Raw genomic sequence first — 23,613 nt, 5'->3', positions numbered from 1 at the left:
CATTTCCGACTCAAGAAGTAGGTCGTTCCAACAATGGTTATTCTATATGCCAACAAGATTTCCAGACGCCAATCGAGCGAGGAACATCTTCCGATAACGATCCTGCGCTTGTCCAATTCCCGCAACGAGCCTCCAAAAGACGCCCGACCTGCGTCACAAGCTGTTGCTCCACGTCGCGTTCGGCCTCGTCCCGCACATATCGAGACTAGAGAAAGATATCTCCCTCCCCTGAACGCTGATGCGGCAGTACCTGTTCGCCCTGACATCAAAGATGTATGTACCGATGACTTCCAGTCTCATTCTCTCGGTTAACGAACATCCCCATAGCTCGGGTTGGGAGCGATCTTCGTGTTTGAAGGAGCTACAAACGTTCCTGGGGCTGCAGGATTAACAATGAGGCTGGAAGGCAATGTTCTCAGGTCTGTCAATAATATGGTCCTTCTTGACACGGTTCTCGCCTTCACTGAGAATTAATACGAGATGGAATCGATCAAGACAGACACCGAACTCCAAGGTGAATATAACTAACAACAGGACCAAGCCCGGGAGGATAAATCAGAGCGGTAGGGGCCAGCATCGACGTGGATAAAGTATCTTCCGCGATCGCCATCTCCTGTCTCGCAAACCTGACGATGAGACTGGGACATGCAGTAATCCATGTAGTTCGAATGCTTAGGAATCATGTACCTAACCTGGTGTTGCGGATTTGTCTTTTGCCGCCACCCCATCCCTGCTGCTGTCCACGCTCCTCCAACTCGACTCTACCTCATTTCCTCAGCCACTCCTCTGTATGCGACATGGTTTTGTTTTTCCAAGTCTAACCTGGTTGTTGATTATAATATTATTGCCATGTGAGGAAACGACCGAGGAAAAGGAGACCCCAACGTGTCTCGGATCCAGGGGGCAATCGGTGTGAAACGCTGGAAGGCCCGGGGTCTCAGGTACAAGCAAAGTCTGCGATACTGAGTTACTGAGTGTCTACCGGCCAGAAAATATACCATCCATCACACCTGCTTTCCACCGCTAAACCGAGAAGCAGACTGTTACGCTACGGCGTACCTCCGATCGACATCCAAAGGCATCCCCGTTACTACTACATATTTGGGAGATGCTCAGGGGTCGGCTCGCGGCCACATGCCGGAGAGCTAGACCCGTTTCAAGTTTCTCTCGGCCTCTGTAGAAGCCACTCGAGCATGTCAATATTAACATTTCCCCGCACCTGGATTCCCCCGGATTTCGAGTTCCCTGGACTTGGAATTCCCGGGGCTGTTGACTTGGTTGCGTGGAGAAATCAAGGAGAACTGAACTTGAGTACGTGGAGTGGAAAAGCGATATTGGTAGGCGCTGTGTTCCTATCACTGTATAAAACATAGTCTGACCTTGATTTAGCTAGGATGATTGGCGATTGTAGAATCTGACGGGTCGTGTATATTAAGGAGCCTAAAGTACCTTTCGAACTCCGTGTGTGGCAAAATCAGCTTACATTATTCTGTTTGCTCTTCCACAAGGTTTCTACAGTCTCAACAACAGGAGCTTTCCCTCCTTATACTCTCAAGATGAGGTACCTCGAATGGTTCTCTCCCGGCCGAGCCACACGCACCGCCGTTGCCGTAACCTGCGGCCAAGCCTTCTTTCTCTTTGGCTACGACCAAGGCGTGTTCGGTGGACTGATCACTAATCCCGATTTCTTGAATATCTTCGGCCACCCGGCACCAGGACTGATGGGCATCATTGTATCGATATACAACCTGGGATGTCTGTTCGGGTGCATCTTGAATTTCTTCGTCGCCGATCCGATAGGCAGACGCAAGGCGATTTTGGTCGCAATGTTCTTCATTAGTGTGGGCGCAGTGATTCAATGCTCGAGTTATTCGAGGGCACAATTGATGGTGGGGAGATTCATTACTGGTGAGTAAGGGTCCGTGGATGACTGACGGTGAATTGAGACGGAGAGAGGGAGAGGCTAATCTGTTCGTGACCAGGATTGGGTGTTGGAATTGACAGCAGCACCGTGCCAATGTACCAGGTGGAGCTTTGTAAAGGTGACAATCGAGGCCGGTTGGTGTCAACGGAGGTAAGGCTCTCTCCCAGGTTCAGCGATTGAAAGATCACCGATCTAAATTTATCTCAGGTTATTTTCATCGCTCTAGGCATCAGCTTCGCGTACTTCTTCGACTTTGGACTGAGCTACGGCTCTGGACCGTTCGTTTGGCGTTTTCCAATCGCGTTCCAAATTGTGCTCGCTCTACCAATCGCAGCCATCATCCTGGCCTTACCTGAGACCCCTCGCTGGCTTGTACAACAGGGCAATCTCGATGAAGCAAGGAGCGTGATCCAACGAGTGTACGGATTGAGCGAAACGGCAGCACAGGTGGATGGTCAACTCAAGGAAATTGTCGATGCAGTCGAGCTCGAGCGGTCTACTGAGTTCAAATGGTCTGCCATATTCCGACGGGGCGATCCTCTGCAGACTGGCTATCGTGTGTTCCTAGCGTGTCTCATCCTTCTCATGAATCAGTGGAGCGGCATCAATGTGGTGGTGTTCTATGCCGCGGTTATTTTGGAGGATTCCGTCGGTCTCGAGCACAAGACCGCAATTGTGACGGCTGGCTGCGTCAATTTGGCATTTGCCGCCGGGTGCATCGGGCCCATCTTAGGTCTTGATAAGATCGGTCGCCGACCGCTGTTGATGATCGGAACAGCCGGTCAAGCCGTATCGATGGCGCTGATTGCCGCATTGCTGTCTTTCAAAGGAACGAACAAGGAGCACGCCACGGCGACTGCTTCAGTGGCGTTCTTCATTACGGTGAGTTTCACGCTCGGGTGGGTGCAACATAGATGAGTCTGACTGACGCTTCGCAGTACATGTTGTCTTTTGGCAGCTCGCTGTTTCCCATCCCATGGCTCTACGCGGCGGAGATTCTACCGCTACAAGTGCGTGCGAAAGGTACCGCCCTTGCCGTTATGAACAACTGGGTTTGGGTGAGTATCAAATATCCGATCCAAGATCAAGATCTGGACGAAACACGGTCTAATGCCCGGAACAGGTCTTCACGATCGTTATGATCACCCCAACACTGGTGCACAATATCCAATGGAAGACGTACCTTGTTTTTATGTCAACAGTAAGTTGTACATCGGGGAACTCTCCTCATCGCACCAGGGCATGGTTGACCTCCTTTGCAGAATTTTGCATTCCTTCCGTTGATCTACTTCCTATTTCCAGAAACCAAAGGTTTGACTTTGGAAGAAATCGATTACATCTTCTTGAAGCGGGACCGACTTCAAGATGATCACTCGGACAATCAGTCTCCTGGAGATCTGACTCAACAGGAGGAAAAGAAAGCAGAGTATGTAGAAAACGTGGTCGCTAGTGAGACATAACCTCGAGTAGCGGCCGAGGGCTCTAGCGGCCTCGCAAAACGAAAGACATCTACTTCTCTGCTGAGGCAAGAGAGAATTATCTAAAGTCGAAAATGGCGACGAGGGCGCTGAAATACATGTGTACACGAACTTGATTTTTGTCGGCTACTTCGTGTTCTACTTGTAGTAACATTCTTCTCTCCACTTTCTCTCCAATCATGAGATAATCTGGTAAACAAAGTAGACTCGTTCTGTCTAGCGGCCTCACTCTTGCTCCCCAAGGGGGTAGGCCCAGTTGTGGTCAGCTTGTACACCTTGCTGCGTCTCTTCTTCGTCATCCTCAGCTTTATTCCAGGTTGCTTTCCTTCCACGGGTGTCCCGAACGACATGTCCAGCCCGTTGAGGGTTTCCAGGTCGGTCCCCTCTCGAAAGACCAGGTTAAAGTTGGTTCCTCCGGTGCTCACTTTAACAATGGATGACGGCGCTGGTTCCTCCGCACCTCAGGAGGATTTTTGCAGGGGATTTCAGGCGTTGATGATGTCCCGTGTCGTGAAGCCGTCTTTTGAGCAGCATAGCGTCATAATCAGTGCACTCTCTGACTCCAGCAACGCCGTGAACTGAGAGACCCTCTTGAGGGGCCGTGGTCTGGGTTCGGGTGCTGGTTTGGCTATAGATCTGCCTCCGTTGGTCACCGGGGCAGGGTTTCTTCCGGTCTTTCCTGGTCGAGGTGTCTTTGGATCTTTCGGTTTCTTCGAGACGGGTTTGGTCGTCGCAATTAGTCGAGCTTGCCACGGCCTGACGCACTGCCTGCTTCTTTTCTTGACGCAGTCGATTTTCCGCTGTTCTCTCTGCCGGGGTCATGCTGCCCTTCTCCGGCGTCGTTTATTGTCGAGGAATGAGAGATAAAAATGAAAATGAAAGTAAAAGTGCGGGAAGAGGTTGTAGTGGGCAGCCAGCTAAAACTTCAGTTTGCACCTCACTTCACCCCAGAATCTTCACCGCCTTCGAAAGTGTCTGTTGAGCCTGGATTAATGCTCAGAAGGCTCGGTCTCCAACGCCATGTCTATACTGTCTCGAGACGACCATCTTGTCACCGTCTTTACGGCGAAGACCTTCGATAATCGGCTCATTTGCATCGCTCTTTCTTTTCTTGATATCCCTCATAACATGATCAATCAAACTATTGATGCCATAAATCTTCCACACATGCACCGTCTTGTTTTGACCGAGACGCCATAAATGACTGTAAGCTTGACGTTCATCTGAAGCATTCCACCAAGTTTCGGCCAGGGCGAGGGGTGCTTCTTTTTTGATGCCTGAGATTGTGCGTAGCTAAGCGCTGAGTTTCTGATTGTCAAGACTGCCATCCTCACGTATCCACGGGCTTTCGACATACACCTCTTGAAGTGATTTTCCTTTCCAGAGAATGGTGTGATCTGGTAAGCATTTAGGTGTGTCTTCAGTAACCAGGCAGATACGGTTCCTCGGTAGGCTGACCGAAAGATATACATGTAGCATTCGACTCACAGCCACGAAACCCAACCATTGTCTGGCCGCCCATTTTCCAGTCGTAAGATTGCCCTTTTTGTTTCCTGATCAAGCATGGTCTTGATTCGCTCGACTTGGCGACGGCCATACACCTTGGGCAAATCTTCCTACTGGAAGGTCAAGTACTGGATCAGGATTGTCCGGTAACATTAGATCGTAATACACGATGGGACATCTTTTCCCGCAACATTTGTTGTGCCTATCTTTGTTAGGGCGAAGACGAACCTCTCAATCGTCTCGGCAGAAGGGCAAATAGCAGGACTATGTTTCGAAACAGCATTGCCAGTTACCATATCTTCGATCAACAAGAATAGCTATCTTGCTTGTTCCCGATGTCCAAGAAGATATTGAAGCTGTTCCGAATCCATAATGCGTTCGGACCGTTGACGGTGCTCCTGCACCAAACTGTAAAGACCTCACTGCTTTTTTTCGACTTTGTTCTCAGCACGACTTGCCTTGCGAGAGCGCGTCAATATTTCGTTTCCCGGCGTTGGCAAATCTGCTGGGTTGCTCGGGCTCGTCGTCTGATTCGACGACTGAAGAGTTGAAGTCAACATGCTTGTTCTCCATTTGAGTTGTATGTCTGATCGCAGGCAGGGTTGGAGGGCACCGGAAAAAGTAGTTTCTCTTCTTAGTTTTCAGACACTTACTGGGGTGGGGGAGAGTTGGATCAGACGCAGGAAACTCGTTGTTGGAAGGGGGTGGTAGTGGCTTGCCGAAAGAAGTTGCTCATCCTGCGTATACACATCGCTCCTTCCTTATCTAGAATTTGTAAAACATGTCATGACTGTCGCCCAACTCTTTGTAAAGGGCCACGTTGAATAATAACTCAATCTCTTTGAGCTTGGCTTCATGTTCTTTCTTCTCGCGAGCCTGTCGCTCCTCAAGTGTTTCCTCCTTCTTTTTCGCCAATGGTCTTGACTCTAGAAGTATACTGTTTGCTAAGGCCATAGCTCGGTGAGATCACTCGGCTCGCTTGCGACATTCTCTAGTCATGACTACTTAACACCTTGCTGTAGCGGCTTACTGGCCTCCTTGCGTAGGTGCAGGATCTTAACTGGACTCAAGCATCACCAAGAGTGTTGATAATAGTTAAGAGGAGAGTGAGAGACGACCAAACAAGTTTTGTTGATAGATTTTGTTTTGGAATATTTCGGTCCGACAAGCGGCCGGCTGGCCTCCTTGCGTAGGTGCAGGATCTTAACTAGACCCAAGCATCACCAAGAGTGTTGATCGTACAAAGTGTTGTTGATAGATTTTTGTTAAAAATCCTGGTCCGACGAGCAGCCGGCTGGCCTCCTTGCGCAGGTGCAAGGTCTCAACTGAACTCAAGAATCACCAAGAGTGTTGATAATGGTTAAGGAAGAGGAGAGTGAGAGACGGGCCGAACAAGTGTTGTTGATAGGTTGTTTGTTTTGGAAAATCCCGGTTCGACGAGCGATCGGCTGGCCTCCTTGCGCAGGTGCAAGGTCTCAACTGGACTCAAGCATCACCAAGAGTGTTGATAATGGTCAAGGAAGAGGAGAGTGAGAGACAGCTAAACAAGTGTTGTTGATAGATCTTTTTGGAATATTTCGGTCCGACGAGCGGCCGGCTGGCCTCCTTGCGCAGGTGTAGGATCTCAACTGGACTCAAGCATCACCAAGAGTGTTGATAATAGTCGAGGAAGAGAAGAGGAGATGAGTAGTCGGGTAACCTAGATTGAGGGAGAGGTTAATTCTTTGGTCTTCTTGACGGGAATATCGATATCTCGCGTCCACATCAAGTCTTCTCGCTTCCGACCCCAGACATCCTCCAAAGGGTATGCTCGCAGATTGTACTGTTTCTATGCTGTGCCAGTATCGACATCTGCCCAGCACTTCTTGTCAATCTGAACGACTGAGGCTCCTTTTACCGTGGGCTCTGGCCGCCTGTGGCTCCGGGGATGATACGACAATATGTGGGGTCTGGCTCTCTGACAATGTCTCCCAATTGCTCGTCTCTCTTGTCCTCCCACTTCTGGCCGTCAGCTTCTGTAAGACGCCGAGAGGAGGAGGAGGACGAAAGGATGGTCTCAATGACTAGTTCAACACGATGTTGACACTCAAATTGTGAATCCGAGCCATGAGATGGTTGCGCAGTTGAGCCGGGCCGTTGATAGTTTGTTTCGAATTACACCCGTCCATTGGGCATCCTTGTTTCTTGAGAGCGGGCTTCGTCTCTCGATCCTTCCAAGTACCTAATAGAGAAACTAGATTTCTAGCTTCTTCATTGTTGATCTTGTGAACCGTAGGAAGATGTTGTCTAAGCAAAGAACGATTCTTAAAACACGATCTCTGATTTGCAACCAGAAACCATGCACTTTCCTTCAAATGGATCAACCTTATTGACGAAGTCGGTAGACCTGATTTCCACGTACTCCGTCATCTCCTCCTTTGTAATGCGGTGGACGGTTGACAGATGGACTCGGAGGTTGACGCGCTTCTTGAAGAGAATGTCGCTTTCACAGTCGGCAACGAGGGGGCATTTCGTGGGCTCATGAAAGTCATCGTGGACCTCATTGATATGTCTGTGATAGCTGTTGTAGCTATCAAAAATCGGAGACTGATCCTCGAGACAGCCATGTCCGCATTTTCGTGGCGTCCAATTGTGTAGAGATTTGCACAAGCATCCGGATTCGTTGATCAAGACGTTGAGTATGCGGTCTTTATCGCCATTCTTTGACGGCATATGTATATATATATATATATATGTGCGTGCGTGCGTGCGTGCGTGTGTGCGTGTGTGTGTGTGTGTGTGTGTGTGTGTGTGTGTGTGTGTGTGTACACCTGTTGAGTCTTTCCTCAGGTCTCCACGACCTCGAGCAACACGAACTTGGAAGCTGGTTAGAAGAAACCATGGCTTTTATACCCCTACTATCGTGCAAATGGTGAATAAATCAGCGGATCTCCGAAACCAACAGAATGTTTCTGCCTGTGGTTTCATATTAACGACGTGAGACATGTTGTGTGACTCCTGTGCCAGACGTCTTCACCATGGATGGGGGTTGTTTTGTGAAGCCAGCTGAAGCCGGCCAGCAATACCTGTGGCGTCTGTACTGCACTGTACCGACCATTTGTGACCGGGTGTAGTGGAACGCAATTCATGTACTGAATAAATACACTCAGGCAACCAGTCATATACGTGAAGTTTGAATCGTCCAGGCTTAGGTTGGTTGCTGCCTTTCAATTGAATGAGCAAGTAACCCCTTAAACTTGTTACTACTGAGGGCCATCTGAACGTCTGGCTTCCCACTGCCTGGAGTCACCATAAACAAACCCTGGTCTGCGCATCGGGAACATCGGAATGTAGGGTGGCTTTTCGGCAGGTACTGGTCACTTCGTTCTTCTGAAGTGTCATTCAATAGGTTTACGACGAATTTATTGAGTAGCATGTTCATTGCCTGGCATGACAACGTGGGAGGGAACAACTTTTCGCCAGGCCTGCCTATTTCGAGAGTCTTGGCCGTACAGTCGAGCCATCAGTGGTATTCTGTGGCCTCTTTCTGATCGAGCAATGATGTGGCCACGTCGACCATAGCCCGATATTTCTGGTTGTAACTTGACAATGTGAAGTTCTCCCTGATGCGACGAACCTCATCGCTGCTCTTTGCTTTTTCTAGCATCTGCTTGTATGTCCTCTGGAAGCATTGCAATCCGTGGTATGCCCCATCCAACCTGGAAGATATGGCTCTTGGGCGGTTTCCAGCTCTCCACAAGATCTTTTTACGTGAAGTGCAAGATGGCTTTCAGTCTGGCGCATTCACCTCGCAAGACCTAGTAAGGGCATATGTAAAGAGGATCGAGGAGGTCAACAATGAGGTGCACGCCGTCATCAGGATAGACCCAGACGCTATCGAGACCGCCAAAGCTTTAGATGAGGAGAGAAAGACCAAAGGTCCACGGGGGTGACGCAACACTATCTCAATGCCTAGTGTTCAATTGAAACTAACTACAACCACAGCCCATGGCATGGTGTTCCGATCTTGGTCCAAGGACAACACTGCAACAACCGACCTGGGTATAACCTGCGGCTCATGTGTTTTCTATGGGGCCACTGTCGGGCGAGACGCATCATATGTCCAGAAACTTCGCAAAGCTGGTGTCATCATCTTGGGCAAGAGCAACTTATCGGAATGGGGAAACATACGCTCCACAAACCCGGGAAACTTCCGGAAGTCGAATTCATCCAATGGCTGGAGTGCAGTCGGTGGCCAGACACTGGGTGTCTACTACCCCAATCAGGATCCTATTGGAAGCAGTAGCGGTTCTGGCGTTGCAACAGCTCTTGGGCTTGCTTTCGCGGCGATAGGTATAGAGGTAAGTCCATGGACAATCACTGGAAGAATGGGTTGGCTAATCAGAGTATTGAAGGTTGGGGGCAGTATCATTGGTCCAGCGCAAAGAAGTAATATCATTGGCATTAAACCGACCGTTGGCCTTACTTCTCGCGATTTGGTCTTCATTTCAAAGAGACAAGGGACCGTAGGTCCCATGGCTCGAACCCTTGAAGACGCGGCCTCGCTGCTTGAGATAATTGGCGGGAAGTGCCCGCACGATCCTGAGACTAGTAAGATTCCATTCGAGCATATTCCGAAATATGCCAGATTCTGCAATAAGTCCGCATTGAAGGGGGCACGGATTGGCATCCCTCGAAATGCTTTCAGAGACAATGATGAGGCAGCTGCTGATGAAATCGACCTGGCGGGTATTGCCAAAGCCGCCTCGATTATGAAAGATGCCGGAGCCGAGATCATCGACCCAGCGGATTATCCAGAATACGAGACCTTTCTCAACGAATCCGGAGCATTGAGAGGGAGGGTTGGCTTTGCCGACTGGAAGGCGGATATGGCAAGATATGTTACAAATCTCGTCGACAATCCCCAGAATATCAACAACATTGACGATCTTGTTGAGTTTACACAGGCGCATCCAAAAGAGGAATATCCTTCCAGGGACGTGGCAGGACTTCTCGGAGTCAGCAAAGCAATGGCGCAAGACGTCCCCCGGGTTGAAGAGGCCTGGGAGCGAGTCAGAGAATTGGCCGTAAGAGGTGGGATCAATGGTGCTATGAAGAAGCACAACCTGGACGCATTGATTATGCCTTCCTCAGTCAGTACATCAGTGGCCACCGTTGCTCTTGCTCCCGTCATCACCGTGCCATTGGGCTTCTACCCCGAGAATACGGGGATTGTCTGGAACGGCCGCCGCAATCTTGTACTGCAAGACAAGAATCTACCGTAAGTAGCTGTCCTTGCCATATTTCGTTCGCCAGGAGATTTCTCAACTGACATGACCTCACATCTAGGTTCGGGCTTAGCTTCATCGGTCTGCCGTTCACAGAGACCAAATTGATTGGCTATGCTTACGCTTTTGAACAACTGACAAAAGTTCGGGATCAGGTGGATCCTATTGTCATGCCAAAGACCGAGCTGCGAGACGTGGCAGGGAAGGATTCAGGAATTTGATCTACTTTGCACTCCCAACTGACATTGTTGATCCTGAATCCGAGGCGGGCATCCAGAAGGATGTCAACCTTATTCTCATAATGTAGAGGATGATTTCAATTTCAGACTCAATAAATGGCGCTCTTTATCCATTCCTATCCTCGTCAAGCTTGGGAAATGCCAGCAATAATCTTGAGTGACTTTTTCGAAGCACTAGCTAGGACGCTGATATTATCCCAAGTCAACGTTGTATTCCTTATTGTTTGCTCAATTCCATCTTATCTATCTCCACCAGGGCTACTCCGTAGGGGGTGAGCATTAGGGCGGCATCGTGATCTTTCCCCACGAGCCGGGGGTAAGCATAGAGCGGCATCACTGTCGTCCCAGAGGAGGGTGAGCTCCTTGGCAAAAATTGTTCAACTGACATCTGGAATCTGAGAGATGGACTCTGCAATCACATAAAAGACCACACAAGGAGCGCCATTGAAGAGCAACAATAGCTTGGTCCACCATGTCTCTGGTACTTGAGTCTAATGAATCCCTGCCTTGTGAGTGACCAACATTACCGGCTGTATCACATATTGACTACTGCGCAGACATAGATCCAGAGCCTACCGCCGGTCAGAAGGAGAGGGCCAGGGCGCTGATCGACAAAGAATTGCCTGCAGACTATCTGACGACGCCGCATCCCTCACTACCCCCTCTTCACGAGACCAAGTTCTCCGAATCGATGTCAAAGGAACTCGAGCGGGTCGCTGCAGGGCAGCCTATGCAGGGAGGGATTGACATGGGGAGATATGAAGCACCTGAGAACGAGGACATTGTGGACCTAGATGTGAAGGCTAAGCGGCTCGCGCTACGGCAGGCGTATGTTGCAAGCACCTTTCTCTCGGGCAGGCAGGACAATCTGCAACTCCTAGACGAGCATGGCAAGAACGCTTGGCTCGTCAGCAACGACCGCGCCGAAGAGATACTCAAGGACCTGGAGCGCACGTTGGCTATGCTGAAATCCGAAACGGACGCAATCAACAAGAGTCGGAAGGCCACCCAGGAGGCACACAAGGCGGAACTTCTCGGATTGCAAGATGCCTGGAGGCGAGGTATTGGCCAGATTCTCGAAACTGAAGTCGCGACGGAAGAGCTACGGCAGTTGATTTACGACCGGCAGCGCCAACAGCACACGCGTTGAGATGAATGGACGATAACCCGCAACATACATATTCTGAAGGACACAATCGCAGGGGTGCCGGTCAATAGGGATCAGCAATGCCCACGCAAGACCTTTAGGTGCGGAGAAAGACCGTCAACGATGTCTCGGGTTAAACTCTAGCGAGACGGCTCCGCAGATGCACGCATCGAATCTTCATCCCTTTGCCAGCCATTACGTCCACCAGCGGTTAGACATCCTGGGTCCAAAAATGGCATGCGGCAGGGTACATGGGGACAGCAGATGATTTGTTAAGATTTGACATACTAGTCTGAGAGCATCCTGGACACCAAGGTCAAAAATGGCTCGGGGCTTCGCAACCCCCAAAGTTCTTGTGGTACAGATGGGGGGCGAGTATCTTCGTACCCGATGTGCACAATGCAGCTCATCTTCTTTCGCGAGGGGAATGGCAATCAGGTGAGCCGGTCCTGCAGCATTCTCGAGACACAGCGTAGCAGCCGCGCCGAGACGCTGCTGATCTCTGATTCTGGGCCGACGTACGTGGAGAAGTTTCTCCACCGACTTCATGACTCGAGAGAGCGAGAAAACAGCGAGAAAGTTGCCTGACCGCATGAAGCAGCCAATGCGCGAGCCAGCGTACTCATACAGTACGTTGCATTTGGCCCCTCCGTCTATTTTCACATCATACTATAGTCTCTCCGCGCATTCTCCAGGTTGGTGGCCTCAGCGATCCATCATCTTTTGCGGCTCCGAACTCAGACTAGCGCAATATTCCCCCGCAAATCCAAGAGGGCACTTCTTATTCCCATCGGCAGCCGTTATGCTTTTCTGGTTTCTAATGCCGTCTCCATTCTGAACAAAGACGACTCCCTTCTTCCCGGTGTCTCCCACCCCCGCGTTGGTGAAGGCCCTAGGCACGGGGGATCTTAGCCGGACGGGTGGCGCGTTATAGCCGCATAATCCGGTGGGTGGCTTGCAAAGGTACGCTTTGCCATTTTCGTTCACCACCTTCTTTCGACAGTCGCGGAAATCATTCCCAGACTCAGGCTTACCTTGCGGACGCTCAGACATTTGATCGCGGCACTGTGTGCTGACCTTCAATCATCGACTGACTCGAGGTGTTATCCCGAGGACTACGCGTACCGATATGAGTACGCAAACCCCTCCTTGTCATGTTGCTCGCTGGAGCTAGCTTATTTGCCTCACGAATTCGCTGGCACTAGCTTTGTACAGAACATTGATGGAGGCGTTCAATCCCCGTCAGTATCGTTGCAAGGACCTCCTCGTCGATGTTTCACTAGTCGCCCAAGCTGCAGCTCGTTTGCCGCTTCGATCCCGTCTCGCTTTCGTGAAAGCTGAGGTATCCATCTATATCGAAAACTCACCCTCTCGCTAAGATGCACGTCGGTCTATGTTGAAGCTGTACAGTCTGTGCTCCTCACCTGGCACCCATCTTCTTTCAGAAGCTGTTGGACGATGGGCGACACCCCGCAGTTAACTCGAATCGAAACCCTGTCAAAGCTCCCTCTCAGGGAAGATCACCTTAGCAGGGTGTCAAAGAACACTGCCCCGGATCCCCTCACTTCAATATCGCGTCGTGCATACACCTCTTCCCTCGCTAGGAGCGAGGGTGGAGAGGGATTGTCCCTCGCTAGACATATAACGTGAGATCTCGACGTGTTCTTCTCCTTCTCTTCTTCAGCCTGCTCCGGTAGAGCAAAGCATCCTTTAGCCGTTTCTGTTGTGTCAACAAACTCTCACTGCTCCAAACATGACTGTTCCTGACGAGGTTGATATCATCGTGTGTGGAGGTGGAAGCTCAGGATGTGTTCCTGCTGGACGTGAGTTACAGTGGCACCATCGTCGCCCTGACGACGACTGACACTATCTAGGTCTTGCCAACCTCGATCACAACCTCCAAGTCCTTTTGATTGAGGCCGGTGAGAGCAACTTGAACAACCCTTGGGTCTACCGACCAGGCATTTACCCCAAAAACATGAAGTTGGATTCCAAGACGGCTACCTTCTACTACTCACGACCTTCTGAGTGGCTTGACGGCCGTCGCGCCGTTGTCCCTTGTGCCCATATCCTTGGTGGCGGCAGCTCGATTAACTTCATGATGTATACGAGAGCGTCAGCTTCAGATTACGATGACTTCAAAATGAAAGGCTGGACCACTAAGGAGCTGATTCCTCTTATGAAGAAGCACGAGACCTACCAGCGTGCGTGCAACAACCGAGACATTCATGGTTTCGAAGGCCCAATCAAGGTCTCTTTCGGCAACTATACCTACCCCATCATGCAAGACTTCCTCCGAGCTGCTGAGAGCTTGGGTTTCCCCGTCACGGATGATCTCCAGGATCTTACCACTGGTCATGGTGCGGAGCACTGGCTCAAGTGGATCAACCGAGACACTGGGCGACGATCTGATGCTGCTCATGCGTACATTCATGCTACTCGAGCCAAATACCAGAACCTCCATCTCCAATGCAACACCAAGGTCGACAGAGTGGTGATTGAGAACGGCACTGCTGTCGGTGTCCTCACTGTCCCAACCAAACCTGTCGGTGGCAGAGACATCCCTCGCCGGTTCTTCAAAGCCCGTAAGCTCGTCATCGTCAGCTGCGGCACTCTCAGCTCTCCTCTTGTACTCCAACGATCTGGCATCGGTGATCCAGAGAAGCTCAGAAAGGCCGGTGTTAAGCCTATCGTTGACCTTCCAGGGGTCGGTCTGAACTTCCAAGACCACTACCTCACCTTCGCCACTTACCGTGCCACTCCAGAGACAGAGTCCTTTGATGACTTTGCCCGAGGTGTCCCTGAAGTCCAAAAGGCTGTCTTTGACGAATGGAACCTGAAGGGTACTGGTCCATTGGCCACCAATGGTATCGAGGCTGGTGTGAAGTCGCGACCCACTGAAGAGGAACTCGAGGAGATGAAGAGCTGGCCCACACCTGACTTCAGCCCCGGTGGATGGGAGAGCTACTTCAAGAACAAGCCCGATAAACCTGTCATGCACTACTCGGTCATTGCTGGCTGGTTTGGTGACCACATGGACATGCCTCCCGGAAAGTTTTTCACCATGTTCCACTTCCTGGAATACCCCTTCTCTCGTGGTTTCACGCACATCACCTCGCCAGACCCATATGATGCTCCTGATTTTGACGCCGGTTTCATGAACGACAAGCGTGATATGGCACCGATGGTTTGGGGCTACATCCAATCCCGTGAGACTGCACGTCGCATGAGAGCCTATGCTGGTGAGGTCACGGCAATGCACCCACAATTTGCCTATGACTCGCCTGCGCGGGCACGCGATCTGGATTTGGCAACTCGCAACGCCTATGCTGGTCCTAACCACTTGACCGCTAATATCCAACACGGATCTTGGACTGCTCCCCTTGAGGCTGGCAAGACCACCGAACCCAACTGGCTTAACTCCAACTGCCAGGAAGATCGCTCCGAGAAACTCAAGTACAGACCAGAGGATGGTGAGTAGCGATTTGACTGTTGCAATCCTATGACTATGATACTGACAATTCTACAGTCGCCCACATCGAGAAATGGGTTCAGCGACACTGCGAGACTACCTGGCACTCTCTTGGTACTTGCAGCATGGGTCCCAAGAATGGTAACAGCGTTGTCAAGCATGGTGTCTTGGATGAGAGACTGAACGTCCACGGTGTCAAGAACTTGAAGGTCTCTGACCTTAGTGTCTGCCCCGACAATGTCGGTTGCAATACATTCTCCGTATGTCCGAACCCCTCACGCATATCGCTCGTAGTACTAATCATCCCCATGCACAGACTGCCTTGCTCATCGGTGAGAAGTGTGCCGTTTTGTCCGCAGAGGATCTCGGCTACAGCGGAGCGGCCTTGGACATGAAGATCCCAACTTATCATGCTCCTGGCGAGTCTGTCGGTCTTGCTCGCTTGTAGATGAGTAAACAGGGGATAGAGTGTTGATGGTGAATGTTATGAGACGTTCCTTGACCACCAGCTTTTTTGTGATCCTGACCTTTTGATGAACTGAACGGTCACTCGTTCAACATGTAGCTATGTCGGAAGATGTTTGTTTTGTGAATGCCATAGTACGAAAAACCATCAAGCCAGCTCAGCATGGCGAGTCCAGGCTGCTAGAAAATATCGCACGGAGGGCTTACGCCTTCTGAGTTAGTTCTCTCCGCCAACACTCGATTTTCTGTTTGGCTGCAGGTGCTTTTGACCAGACCTTCAATAACCACTCTTCCGTCGCGCAGAGGAGCAACCAGGACGTGTCCTTCAACCCAGGTTTATCTCTGCCTATCACTGTCCTCACTGAGTCGGGATCTTGAAAGATTCGCTCTCAAGAAGGTCCTGCTCCTCGTGGCCACGCAGGTAAATCGACGGCGTACAACAGTATTTTTGAAATTGTCAGCATCTGAACAGGACAGTATGACACGCAAAGATCGCCCTGGAGTCGCCTACGTCTAAGAGAGATACTTAAACTGTCCTCATGGTCAAATCAGATTACATTCGAAAACGGCAGCAGCTGCAGGGTTCCTTCAGAACTATGGAGATATTGTTGGCACTTAGATTCAGTTGTGTTCGATTAAGCATGCATACAAACTGCCCTCTGCGTGGAAACTCCGGATTATTATTTATTTATTTTTCTCCAAACTGGACGAAAAGATCAGGTCGAATGACCAATCATGATCTCATCTCCCAACACAGCTTAAGGCCGTGACGGTGGCTTTGACCCTGGCGTTGAAAATGTGGCTGTTCGACCTGATCCTACTACAATACCGTTCAAGCGAGGAGCAATCGTTCGGTAACCGAACTCCATTAAGCCTCTCGAGAGGTTTCACTTGCTCAAGGCTTTCCCACTTCTGAGGTTAGCCTCGGCGTTAACTGAAGGGAACGGCCCCGATTGAGAGTCAGACGTTGATGGTGGTGTTAAAGTTTCGGATGGAGTATTCTTTGTTGTTGTGAGGTCTGTACTCGTACCTGGGGCTGATCTATGATATCACTATGGGTATCCCAAACTCAGTCTACTTTTGCTGGGTGTTAAATCTTCTTTGGACATCAGCTTAGTAAGTATCCTATTTTGAAAATCCTTCTTCCATTTGACGGCCAGGCAAGTGATGACTCTGGCCTAACGATTCGCGTCTAGAAAACTTGGATTCACTCCCGACTTAGATCCTCGTCGTGATCTGCAGGAATACCTGGCTTGGCGAGCGTCAAAATCTTCATCCAGTCATACAAGACTGCAGATCGAATGATGGTAATATGTTGGTGGAAGATGCGGCCATTGCTGCCAAGAGCAACATGGGCTTTGCGATTCTGGACTTTTGTTTGGCCCGAGTCGAGAGGGATCGTTTCATCTTAGCTTCCCCAAGTCAAGGTCTAATTTTGTTCGATAGATGGCCGTCCTGTTGTCGGTAAATGAAAGGAAGGTCGCTAAAGTCCTTTGATGCCCTGGCAGTTTTCCAGGTACCAGGCATGCGAATCATCTGTTCAGCTCGTTTTGACCTTGGTTTCATGAACGAAAATAACGCAACTACATGTTATCGATGCCACTGGCAAATGGTCTGATATACTCGAAGAAGCGAAAGGCCTGTCTACTGAACAAGCATCTCTAGTTGGTCGTCTGAAGGCATGCGTCGTCGAAAACATTGACCAAGATTGACCAAGATTGACGTTGTCCAAATCTCCGTCCCTTTCCTTCCGCCCAGCAAGCAAGCTCAAGTTGACGGGTACAATATGTCCACTTGTTTTCTCTTTGTCCTTTTCAAACACATACCTTCCCTGCAGTTGATTCATGGATATCCTGGATGCGGTGGCTGCCACAGGGTATTGGCTGCATGTCAAAAGTCTGAGATGATCCTAGTTAATATCATAAGGCTTCTTCTAGTCGTATCTGGCCATGTCCTACAGACGATTCACCAGTCTCTCGAGACTGTAACCAAACTCTGGACTACCCATTCCAAATGTTCTACTGTGGGAGGTCGCGTTTGTCCCGGCACGAGACCCTTGTCGAATCAAGCACGGGTAGAATCAACTACTTCTCCGGCTGCTTGGTCCGTCTTCCCACCACCAAGGATAAGTGATGTTGGACTTCTGTTATTGACGTTTGCTGTGGCGTCGTCAAATCACTCCTTCGTCCACTCTCTATCATCATACGACTCGGTGATCTGCATCTGACGGCTTTCGGCTAACTATCTATGACGGTCAAAGACTCTAGGTTGAGGAAAAATTGCGAAATGAACATCTGAGCGTCCACCCCTGGCATGATGTTGCACGGCATAAGTCGTCCTTCCTAAATCAAGTATCTACTTCTGCCCCACCATCCTCACCTGCCTCAATAGTTGAAAAGGAGGCGTGTTTTCTCATGGAGACTCTATCAGACTTCCTATACTCTACTCAACGACGTGGTCTCATTCTACCACATGCCCAACATGTATGGCTTCTACGAAGTCAGATTGTGCGTTCAATTATCTCCCCTTGCCCACAGACAACGCCTGAAACTTACTTTCTCCAGCATAAGAGCCTTCCGAAATATGATCCTTCTATGTCTTTTGCAACTCCCACACCCATCTTATCTACCCTACAGCAGTACTCTGGCCTTTGCTCTCGCCAACTCAAGATCCAATCCGGCAATCTCACCAGCTGGACTGTTCTGCGCACCAAAGGGTCTCACATCCGCCTGCGACGGTGGTATTCGGGTCACAAGCGACGTTTGTCGCGACGAATGCGCCTGCAGCATTTCAGACCGGGTGACTTGTTCCACAGGGGACTTTTACGACAACCATCACCTTCAAACCTTTTGTACACGGCAATGCTTCTGTATGTCAAGGCCCAAGAACAAATTGGGAGGATTAAGGCATAGTTCTTATTGGGAAGACATTGAGGATGAATATGATTTTGACGAAGACTGATTACATAGCCCCTGGTATCCGACAACACTGGTTCAAGTTGACTCTTTCTGTTGGCATTCTGGTCCCTGAAGTCGCTTTGACTTCTCCCGGAAGCACGGTACCGTGGTCACGTACCAAGACATGCGCGCAAAGGGTGGGACTCATAGATCGGGGCTAGGTCACTGTAGCCAGATCTGATGCCTCTGGCGTTGACCCGCAGATGTTGTAGTAGCGTGATCAATGATACAAAGTTGCCCATGAACAACCTCGGCGATTACGGACTCATCGCTCAATATGGCTATTGTAGAATTGTAGATAGGCGATGGTGAAGTAAAATGGAGCGAGGCACCCGGGACCAATAGAAACGTGTATAGATCCGATCTCCACTGTACAACATAGGGTGCTATGGGCTGTCAACCCCGTCAATCTCAGCCTCCCAGCATTCCGGGCCCTTTGATCAGAGGAAGGATCTGCACGGACAGTGGGCCGGCTCAACAGGCGAAATCTGAGGCGTTCAGATGGCGATGGGTAGAGTTCGGCTAACATCGGTCGCTAGAGTAATGTGCCAATGCAGCAATGCCATCTCTCGAGACCTTGATCTCTGGAGGTTGGTCTGCGTCCTTCTGACAAAGGGGCACTGTCGACCTCCAAATATTAAGATCTACATTCTTCGAAGTCACAAGCAGATCTCGGCTCTAAGGCGACATCCATTCGACTGGTAGTGGCTCTCGATAAAATCGAGCACGGCACTTTCGGTGGGTATCGATCGATCGTGCTGTTTTTTGACTTCGCGTGGCCTGATCGCTGAGCGAAAGGCGAACTTAGATCTCCGGATCTGCAGGCCTAACATGTACTCGTATTGTCGTCGAGGGGTTAAGGACGGATAACATGGGCGCTCGGTCAGCTGCCAGCAATCGCACAACGCAGCTTAGAGTGCCCTGGTTAACGCCTGTCAGTAACGACACAGGCACCACTTTTCAAGATTGAGATGGCTTGGATTGGTGTCTCGCTGGTTTGGCGTCGGAGACGACATCCTACCTACAGTTGTAGCGTGATACCCTGACGCAAGGAAGCAACAACGACGGGCTGTAGATGAGTGGGAATCAAACTCCAACGGGCCCCCCCTTGTTAGGGAGATCGTCTGTAAATCCCCCAGCATCGCTCGGAACCGTTTATTGTAGTCTTAGCTTAGGGTTTGCCCAGCATGAGATCGCCCATGGGCACTATATTCCATGCCTTTCTACATTTCCTCATTCCTTGCTACTATACAACGATAAGCACATCATCAAGGAGAATGCATCAGTAAAGTTATGGACGCTTGACATCTTCCCCATCATCTCAAGGGACATCGATGTGGCTTGAAGAAAGGCTGCCCACTATTCAAGGGCTACTTGAGCACCATTGGAGAGTTGTTTAAGCGGACCCCTTCTTTGGTCCGGGCGCTAACCCCCACAAGACTCAGGAGGGCCTTGAGGACAAAAAGATGTGCCAAGCCCCCACTATACGGGGGGGAGATGAAAAGTGTTGTTTGATAGCTGACTTGTTTTTTTCTCACATCCATTGTGGCTCTATTCATGCGAGCAACACCTAGCTCAACTCCCCACTGAGTCGATGCAAGGCGCTCGGATAGGGCCAGTTCGCAAGCCATGGTGCTGCACGAAGGCCAATTGCCCCAAACGAGTGCACGCCAGGGGTAAGCCTTTCTCTGAGTGACTGTGAGTTCAGGCATTCTGTAAGTAAGGTTCTGAGACACGCGACGTCCGCGACGTCGGTTCCATCGACCCAATAGCAGATATTATCCACAGGGGCTGCTGACAGTTCTTAGCATCCGATCTTCTTGCTTTCTGCAAGTGGATCCCTGACAAGCTCGTCCTTTTGTTCTGTGCGGCGGCGAGGTGCCTCACACTCCGAAGATGCAAACGAGAACGACAATTTTGGTTGGCAGCTGGCCGAATTTATTCCACAGGCAATCTTCAGATCTGAACATTGTCGATGCACCAGTCGATAGGCGCCCAAGCTCTCCAGAATTTGCCTCTGGTGCACGTCTATCTTTGTGTCGGCGATGTGGCTTACTTCAACCTATTAGACATCTCCCGGAGTTGAGGTGTACTAGACGGTCTTTGGGCGGACTTTCTCCTAACAGGGGGACCCTATCCTTCTCTCCTCATGCAGGGCTCTACATGGTTTCCGGACTCGGTCGTTATCCTGGAGGCAGTTTTCTTTCCCTAGGTGGGTTCTATGATCCAACAGGCAAGTTCAAGAAGACGTGAAACCCATGTCGCAACCAGTTCCCCGGGCCACGCACACCATCCCACATATCTGACACCAACCTCTGCAAATTAATCGAGAGCAAGATTCGCTATCCCACGGTCGTTGACCCTTAGGGAGCGCACCGACCTCGCCGAATGTATCTTAGCATATGATCCATTGTTGCGGTTCTGATTGACAACTAATTGCTCTGGCTTGCGGATCCCCTACCTGACAATCTCTGCTGAAGGCATGTCCCTTTGAGAACAGACCATCTCTTCCCTCTTCAACTCGTCAGCGGATTATAGGAGAGACTGTCTACCATTGGACATCCAGTTCACGATCCTCGCATTGGAAAGATGTGGCGTGGAACAGCGTCGCCCATGGCTCGTTCTTGTCCATGCGCCACGACAACAACAAGTGCCCTGGCTGGACCATCATCGTCTGTTTGATCGTATCAAATGTCATCCCCGCCCAGCTATGGCGATTCTGTCCGCTGCAGTGATGGGTTGACGACTCTCATGTGCTTGTGCCTGCCTCTTAATTTTACTGAAGTTTGTCTCGATGTGATTTCTATACGAATTGCAATCTTGCGGCATCACAATGTATTGGCTAACACAACAGTGGACATCCACCGGATGTTGTTGTCATTTCCAGTATAGGTAGGAAAACTCTAACATGTGAGATTGGAGGAAGTACAGTATAAAGCATGGGACTGAGTAGGACTGAGTAGAGTCTCATCCTCTCCAGCCTCCTTCTATCTTTCCGAGATATTTATTTGCAGTCATGAAGTTGCCAGGGGCGTTTCTCATCACGGCCGTGGCGCTCCTTGCCTCCGATGAGGTCTCTGGGAAGCCCTTGACGACAATCACGCCTTGCCCAAGCGCTCCAACACTAAGCTTAGCTCCCATCACGGTATCAGCTCAATATCAACCTGTTTCGACCTGCAACGCCGCGACAGCCTGTATCAAAGGCAAGTGCTCGACAATCTACCCATTTACGACATACCCCTATGTGTCTACGGTCGTCCCCTGCGCCTGGAATGGAACAACAACGCAAAGTACCACAGTGACTCGGGTCAACCAAGTCATCAGGGCTTCGGAATACCTTGAAACTCTAACTCATTTCACTCCTACTACATCTGTCGACAAGGAAAATTGGTTCAACTGGATTAGACAACAAAAGCCAACCACCACCAAGACGGTCACATCCTATGAAACTGTCACCCGACGAGCCGTAGCTCCATACCACGCAATCGGACCACTCGCGATACCTGGCTGGGATGGCAGTGGATTATGCAATAAATGCGTTCAGGACGATGGAGACCTTTCGCAGCTTCTAGCCGTCACTGAATGTCGACTTGGGGAGAAGTCTGGGCACCCATACCAGAAATGCGTTGAGTGGTATGAGACCTGGATCCAACAGTCACCAACTACTGTTTCCACCGCAGGGCTCTGCTCAAGCAGAGGCACGATTCCCCGCGCCGGGGTCTATACTTGGACTTTCCCTCAGATTGCTCCGTCGATTACCGTTACAAAGCCCCCAGTCACGGTTACTGTGACCGTTAACGGCCGACCGAAGATCACTCACGAGCCCAATATTGAAGTCATCTCAGGCCGACCATGGAATGCTTATGTTACCAAAACTTTCGATAGCTCAACGACTTTTAACTTCGAGATCTTTGTCACCAAAGTATTTGTCTTCAATTTCCCTCCAATTACCAGGCCGGCCGAGAACTCTCGTAATATTCCTATTCCAACAGGGATAGGATCACATCCTGGCCTCGAGAAGGATGGAAACGGGTGGTGGCCTTTACCTGTAGGAGGTGGCAGCTGGAGAAGTGACGGCGGTGACCACGTTTGGGATGATTGGAACCCGACTTCCTCGAATGTCCTCTCTTCGACCAGCACATCAATTCCTTTGACTATGTCGACATCTACCAGCTCGGTGACTTCTGGCCCGAACAGTGGATCAGCTACATCATCCGGAAGCTCCAGCACGCTAACATCTCCATCTGCCACCAGCTCCACGACTATCAGCGTATCGCTATCTTCGTCGTCAAGCGCCGTTACGGCTACTACGTCGGCGCTCTACTCTTCCAGCAGTACGATCTCTACTGGCTCATCATCATCATCATCATCATCATCATCATCATCATCATCATCTTTGTCGCCAGCCACTAGCGTGTCCAGCACCACGTCTGCCTCTAGTAGCGTCACAGCTGTTAGCACTATGTCTACGTCTAGCATCGTACCCAGTGGGACGGGTTTCTATCTCCAGATCAGCGGCACCCCCGTTACCGGCTTGGTTCCACGACAAACTGTGGTCCAGTACGTGGCGTTTGACGTGAACAACAATGCCATCGCTGTGAACGGGCTATCAGAGGCGGCATTGGTGTTTAAAGGTAATGACAACACCACATTCATCTCACAGAATCGGTACCTTGGCACTTCGACGCTTACCAAGTCGATTGTCCAACGATTCTTGCTCTTTCCAAGAGGTTTCGCCGTTTGGGACATCATTGGCATCTTTGCACGCTTGCGAAACACCGCAGGATTCTGCTTCGAGAATGGCTTCGTCTATGCTTATACTGACCCTGATGTCTGCAACAATCCGATCAACATTATTCCAACAAGTAAGTGAACTATGCGCCAAGCAACCCTCTGCATAGGCTGACACTCGCTAGATCCGTCAACAACAAGCACCACATCTGCCACATCTTCGTCGGTCGTGACTCCGTCATCAAGCCTAACAACTGCATCCACCAGCGTGACTTCGATCTCTTCAGCGTCCGAGACTTCGAACTCTACACCAGGCTCCTCTACTTCAGGGACGAGTACACCGAGCACCTCCTCGACATCCGCGGATTTGACCAGTACCTCATCGACGTCATCAACTTCTGATTCTTCTACGGTGACACAGTCTCCC

The 23,613-nt window shown here is 50.4% G+C and overlaps 7 protein-coding genes across 7 annotated transcripts; all 7 read left to right on the top strand.

Moving 5' to 3' along the window:
• Positions 1-33: 33 nt before the first annotated feature.
• PV08_03212 (uncharacterized protein) lies at positions 34-474 on the top strand (the record flags this gene model as incomplete). The annotated part of the gene is made up of 2 exons (XM_016377569.1): positions 34-273; positions 328-474. The coding sequence occupies 2 exons, from the start codon at positions 34-36 to the stop codon at positions 472-474; spliced, it is 387 nt and encodes a 128-aa protein (XP_016239139.1).
• A 1,082-nt stretch (positions 475-1,556) lies between these two features.
• On the top strand, positions 1,557-3,384 carry PV08_03211 (uncharacterized protein; the record flags this gene model as incomplete). Its single annotated transcript, XM_016377568.1, has 6 exons — positions 1,557-1,908; positions 1,983-2,074; positions 2,132-2,806; positions 2,863-2,982; positions 3,048-3,125; positions 3,187-3,384. 6 exons carry the CDS (start codon positions 1,557-1,559, stop codon positions 3,382-3,384), a joined length of 1,515 nt encoding a protein of 504 aa, XP_016239138.1.
• Positions 3,385-8,615: 5,231 nt separating this feature from the next.
• On the top strand, positions 8,616-8,840 carry PV08_03210 (uncharacterized protein; the record flags this gene model as incomplete). The annotated part of the gene is made up of 1 exon (XM_016377567.1): positions 8,616-8,840. The coding sequence occupies one exon, from the start codon at positions 8,616-8,618 to the stop codon at positions 8,838-8,840; it is 225 nt and encodes a 74-aa protein (XP_016239137.1).
• A 15-nt stretch (positions 8,841-8,855) lies between these two features.
• On the top strand, positions 8,856-10,396 carry PV08_03209 (uncharacterized protein; the record flags this gene model as incomplete). The annotated part of the gene is made up of 3 exons (XM_016377566.1): positions 8,856-9,248; positions 9,303-10,168; positions 10,237-10,396. The coding sequence occupies 3 exons, from the start codon at positions 8,856-8,858 to the stop codon at positions 10,394-10,396; spliced, it is 1,419 nt and encodes a 472-aa protein (XP_016239136.1).
• Positions 10,397-10,886: 490 nt separating this feature from the next.
• PV08_03208 (uncharacterized protein) lies at positions 10,887-11,564 on the top strand (the record flags this gene model as incomplete). Its single annotated transcript, XM_016377565.1, has 2 exons — positions 10,887-10,923; positions 10,972-11,564. The coding sequence occupies 2 exons, from the start codon at positions 10,887-10,889 to the stop codon at positions 11,562-11,564; spliced, it is 630 nt and encodes a 209-aa protein (XP_016239135.1).
• A 1,750-nt stretch (positions 11,565-13,314) lies between these two features.
• On the top strand, positions 13,315-15,481 carry PV08_03207 (uncharacterized protein; the record flags this gene model as incomplete). The annotated part of the gene is made up of 4 exons (XM_016377564.1): positions 13,315-13,384; positions 13,436-15,034; positions 15,091-15,293; positions 15,350-15,481. 4 exons carry the CDS (start codon positions 13,315-13,317, stop codon positions 15,479-15,481), a joined length of 2,004 nt encoding a protein of 667 aa, XP_016239134.1.
• A 5,990-nt stretch (positions 15,482-21,471) lies between these two features.
• Positions 21,472-23,588, top strand: PV08_03206 (uncharacterized protein; the record flags this gene model as incomplete). The annotated part of the gene is made up of 2 exons (XM_016377563.1): positions 21,472-23,324; positions 23,372-23,588. The coding sequence occupies 2 exons, from the start codon at positions 21,472-21,474 to the stop codon at positions 23,586-23,588; spliced, it is 2,070 nt and encodes a 689-aa protein (XP_016239133.1).
• Positions 23,589-23,613: the final 25 nt, after the last annotated feature.

Source organism: Exophiala spinifera, assembly GCF_000836115.1.
Source record: "Exophiala spinifera strain CBS 89968 unplaced genomic scaffold supercont1.2, whole genome shotgun sequence".
Classification (NCBI taxonomy): domain Eukaryota; kingdom Fungi; phylum Ascomycota; class Eurotiomycetes; order Chaetothyriales; family Herpotrichiellaceae; genus Exophiala; species Exophiala spinifera.
Note: the sequence above shows the minus strand (reverse complement) of the source record. Positions and strands in the feature narration are given on the sequence as shown.